Source organism: Montipora capricornis, chromosome 13, assembly GCF_036669925.1.
Source record: "Montipora capricornis isolate CH-2021 chromosome 13, ASM3666992v2, whole genome shotgun sequence".
Lineage (NCBI taxonomy): Eukaryota > Metazoa > Cnidaria > Anthozoa > Scleractinia > Acroporidae > Montipora > Montipora capricornis.
This window is the reverse complement of record NC_090895.1, coordinates 46588870-46593869: the sequence shown is the minus strand read 5'-3', so window position 1 is coordinate 46593869 and position 5000 is coordinate 46588870. Positions and strand designations below refer to the sequence as shown.

The window sequence follows — 5000 nt, the reverse complement described above, 5'->3', positions numbered from 1 at the left end:
TTGTAATCACTTCGTGACTATTTGAACCTTTTTAACATGACAAGGGTGTGGTAGTTCCTCAAAAATAACACTGGTCGGAATTGCACTTAATTTAGGGAAGAAATGAAAATTCATCCCCATGTGCTGACGTTCTTCATAAATCCTCAAATTTGGCAATTTCAAGTTGTTGTTTTGCTGACGACGCCAAAGAAATGGACAAATGTGAAAAACGCACGTGCAGGGCGTGCAAAGCTATTGTTTTTGCCCACTAAATATGCAAATTTGTGAGGTTCTCGTAGCCGTCGCCGTTGTCGTTGCTTAAGCTCTCTACCATGATCTCGGATAAGGCACCCTGGCCAAGAAAAAATTGGCACATTTATTTCCAATTTATTATGAAACGTTAAAGAGAAATGAGAGGAGGCTGGAAAAGGTCTGGAAAAGGTACTTAATCGAGTAGTGGCTAAAAGTTTTGAAAACTCGAGGAAGATTAGTTCAAGTCAGCGACCTTGCGTGAATTTAATGGGGCTGGCTTATTACGCTGCGAAATTCTTGATCCGAAATGAACACATGTTTTTGAAGTTCTTTTCCTTTACTTTCATGCAAATAGAACAGAATTGTTTTTTTTCCCCATCCACTTAAATGGTGCGGACCTACGCGGAAACAGCCAGCGATTATATCGCACAAAAACCACACTCCAGAAGATGAACATAACGGCAGTGGAGAGATATGATACAAAAAATCTAACCAAATAAAGATGTCACCTGCCTCAAACTTCGTTGCTATGCTCGAGAAAGTGTTTTTTTTTTTTTACAAAAACCTTTCATCGATCGATCCTGTCTTGGGTTCCAGTCCTTCCCCGACAGGTCAAATAAAAATGTGACAAACAAAATTTTCCAAGAGCTTCGAACATCACATTGATTTTACTGGTTTAGTTCATCGGTGACCCCTATTTTTTATTTCATTTTTTTTTACATGAATCACTTTCTCTTCTTACAATCCACAAAACATGATGAAATGTAAGAGGTTAACTTTTACAAGTTTTTCTTTCCGGCTTTGTGCTCTGAATTCCGGAAATGGTTACAACGAGTAGCACTTGCGAAAAGGTGCGTTGAGGATTAACTCTGTTTACGACATCCCTAGCTGCAGGCAGGTATCTAAAAACCCCAACCCTATATTTCTGTGCACAGAAATCTTTGCTCTAATATGTTATTTTTATGATTTTCGACGGATGAGCAGATGAGGCTACATCTCGTTATGATGATCCATCTATCGAAATTAGACATTTCTCCTTTTTTTTCCCTGCAAAACAACGTCGGTGACCTCCCTTTTTTTGTTTCTTTTTTGGAATAAGCATTTTATGACCTAACTTCAGGCGAGAAATGAGACAAATTTCAACTTCATTACAAATCATTACAAAGAGAAATGTCATGTCTGATTAAAGGGGGTAGTTTCTAAAGAAACTGTGGTGCTGCGTCGGTGGGGAAGTAGTATACAAAAATTTGGTTTTATCAACGGAGTTGATAATGTAAATTGGCCACCGTACAGAGATTCTAAAAGCTGACGTCTCTAGCATTAGCCCTTCGTCAGAGCGAATCGCTCTGGACTCGCTCTGACGAAGGGCTAACGCTCAAAACGCCAGCATTTAGAATATCTGTACGGTGGCCAATTTACATTATCAACTCCACTTTTAAAACTACGAGGACATTGTGAAACTCTACTAATTCCTGTTTCCACGCGGAAAACATTTCGCTTTTTTTTCTTTATGATTACGGTACAGTGAGCTTTCTTCATCAAGGCTCGATAAAACAATGCATGTCTTTAAACTGCATTAGGTCATTGAAATCCTAGATTTTTTGTTTTAGATCTTTTCTATTGTTTTCCATAGAACTACCAAATCCACTGTTATCCATTTTCCCCTTGATTTGAACACTCTGAGCCGTTCACGGACTCCTTTTAGGACAATTGGAATTAACTTTACTGCTCTTGTCTAAATAGAATGGAATACAAGCGTGATCCGCAAATGCTGAGAAGGAAACGGCAATTAAATTAAAATGGGATTGATTGCATTTTTCTTGTTTAATTCGAATTTTGTACTCATTTCTGATTTTTTATTTTTATTTTTAGATATCTTGATAAGAACAAAATAACTCAACTCCCAGAAAACGTTTTCTCAGGACTCACACATCTATCTGAGCTGTACGTATATTGCCCCAAATGTACAAAATATGACACGGCTTGCGCTTTTCCACTATAATTGTGTGACCTAGTTATAAAGTGACTTACACAGCTAACTTAAATAAAGTCGTCACAGTGATTTCATGCCTCTGAGTCGATCACTGATTCATTTTAAGACAACTGGGATTAATTTTACTGCTCTTGTCTGAGTAGAATCGAGTACAACGACGATCGGGGAATGCTGCGAGCGAAACGGCAATTAAAACGAAAATGGTGTTAATTGCATTGTTCTTCTTTAAATTGAATTTAGTACTTATTTCTAATTTTCATTTTTACTTCTAGATATCTCAGGGAGAATGAAATAACTCAATTCCCAGAAAATGTTTTCTCTGGACTCACACATCTATTTGCTCTGTAAGTATATTGCTTTAAAAACACTTTCAAAACGTGATACGGCTTTGCGCCTCTCAAGTCTACAAATAACTGTGTGGCTTTGTTACAAAGTGACGCACACAGCTGAGTTAAAGTATTTACAGTAAATAACCATTTCATTTCAAAAATTAAAGCCCATTTAAGGACAGTGCCTACTAATTCAGAGGTATTTTTGCGCAGTTTACTGAATGCGTGGGAAAAGCAGATCTTAACAAGTGTTATTAAAATACAAAAAGAAAAGTGGGGGTAACCAGCCATTTTCCGAAGATAATTAATGAACAATATTTGTAAAAAGCTTTCAAATACGAAGCAATGTATGGCGTTCTTTTCCAAATTGAAGCTTAATTATCTCTGAAAAATGCATGGTTACCCCCAATTTTCTTTTTGGATACCAAAAGCACTTGCTAAGTTCTCCTTTCCCCGCAAAGTTTTGAACCGCGCAAAAATATCCCTATATAAATTAGCAGCGCCGATAGGAAATCCGATTACCTCGAGATGCTCAGAACGTATGCGCAATAACAATAGTAGGCACTGTCCTTAAGCCTTTGCCTTCTAAGATTAATATTTAACGTTATTCCAGTCTGTCAGTTTGGTTCTTTTTGTAGAACCTTTTAATATTAATTGATCTTAGCTAAAAATAGAGTAGTGGTAGTCAGGAGCTGACATGGTAAGATAATGGTTTTACACTGACTAGTTTTTTGGAGTGCGCGCGGATTTTCATCAGCGCGCGCTCGACGTGCTGCTATTTGGATCACGCGTGGTACCGTTATATTGCAACTGATGAAGGCTTAAGCACCAGCCGAAACATCTTGCACGAAACATCCCAAGTGTCAGACCATTATCTCACTATGATCTTACCTAGGTCCCCATTTTCTAATCAAGGAGGAAATAAAACAATTATATTGATTGCCACCGACAGACATTAAATTTTGAGTTATTGAAATGGCAACATCTCCAACGAAATGGTAATTATATATATACTACGTACATAAAATCAAAATTTGAATTGTTTCGGGGAATTTCCGAGGTTAAAATGTCTTTAAAACCGAAGTTTCGATCAGTTTTATTGGTCTTCTTCAGGTTGTTTAAAAAATGTTATGAATATGGCGGATCGTTTTTAGTCGTTCCGCTTGGTGACCACACATGACGTATCATGACCATTACACGACGTGCAAATAATGTGAAATTGCGCGGGAATAAAGAAAAAAGACTGTACCCCGCGCAATTTGACATCATTTACACGTCGTGTAATGGTCTTGATACGTCATGTGCAGTCACCAAGCGGAACGACTAAAAACGATCCGCCATATTCATAACATTTTTTAAACAACCTGAAGAAGTCTTATAAGAAACGATTTAGAAATACATGAAACAAGAAATATAAGTGACAGAAATCGACGTTTCGGTGCATCTTGCGCCATTATCAAGGTTACAAAGATAAAATGCGGTTTGTGAAAAGGCTAAGTTGAAAAGAATTTGCATAAAAGAGTGCCAAGCTAATTACATGAATACTTTAGCACGAAGAGAATCCGACTGTACATTCAATGATGGTTTAAGATATTTAATACACAGCATTTCATTAACAAGGCAGTCAAATTTGTTCGTGCATTTCTTGATTACATTGAAGCGTGCTAAGAAATTGTTCGGAACAGCAGTGTTATGTTCTTTGCAATAATGTCTGTAAATAGATGACGCCTTTTGACGGTGTCCCTCAACGCGCATGTGAAGGTGGCCCTTTGTGTACCCGATTTGAATAAATAAACAACACAAGGATGGCACAGTCGGTTAGTGCGCGGCCTCGGTGCAAGAGGTCCTGAGTTCGATTCCCGGATCTCGCATCCTTGTTTCGACTCCTTTCCTTTCCGTGTAGCTATTAGCTTTAAATACCCGTAAAACGGAGCACTGATGGAGAGGGGGGAGTAAAATGAGCGCACCGTCGATCTCAGGTTTGTCAGTGATTAAAAGTTACTGTTACGAGTTATCGACGTTAAATAAGGTCTACTTTACTTTACTTTACACATTGCTGGGTTACGATGTTAGGCTTGGGCTCACACAAGCTTAGATCTTGTTTAAGCTTGCGGCTGGTAAACACGGGTTGAATGGTCTTTTGCACCTTGCTGCTAAGATCTTTAAGTTGTCGTTTGACAGACACTGCAGCATCCTGATCTTTATACGGGATAACTATCCGAATGGCGTCATCGGTATGCTGTTTGGGCTGGTCCACTGCGACTCTCGAGGTGATAAACCTGTTGATAACGGAATCAATAAGGTGATTCGGATACCTCAGCTTACGGAAAACTTCTCTCAGACGTTCACACTGCGCCCAAGATGATGATATCCGGTGCGCACGATCAAGCATAGTGACGAGCAAGCCATGTTTGTAGCGGCCGTCCACATGGCTATGATAGTGCAGG

The 5000-nt window shown here is 38.7% G+C and overlaps 1 protein-coding gene across 1 annotated transcript in view; it reads left to right on the top strand.

Annotated features, from left to right (window-relative positions):
- LOC138029567 (leucine-rich repeat and transmembrane domain-containing protein 1-like) overlaps positions 1 to 2572 on the top strand; it is a 40873-nt gene extending 38301 nt beyond the window's left edge. Inside the window, exons 3-4 of the mRNA XM_068877278.1 lie at positions 2104 to 2175; positions 2497 to 2572. Of these exons, the coding sequence (XP_068733379.1) occupies positions 2104 to 2175; positions 2497 to 2572 (148 nt within the window). The remainder of the gene's footprint in view (positions 1 to 2103; positions 2176 to 2496) is intronic.
- Positions 2573 to 5000: the final 2428 nt, after the last annotated feature.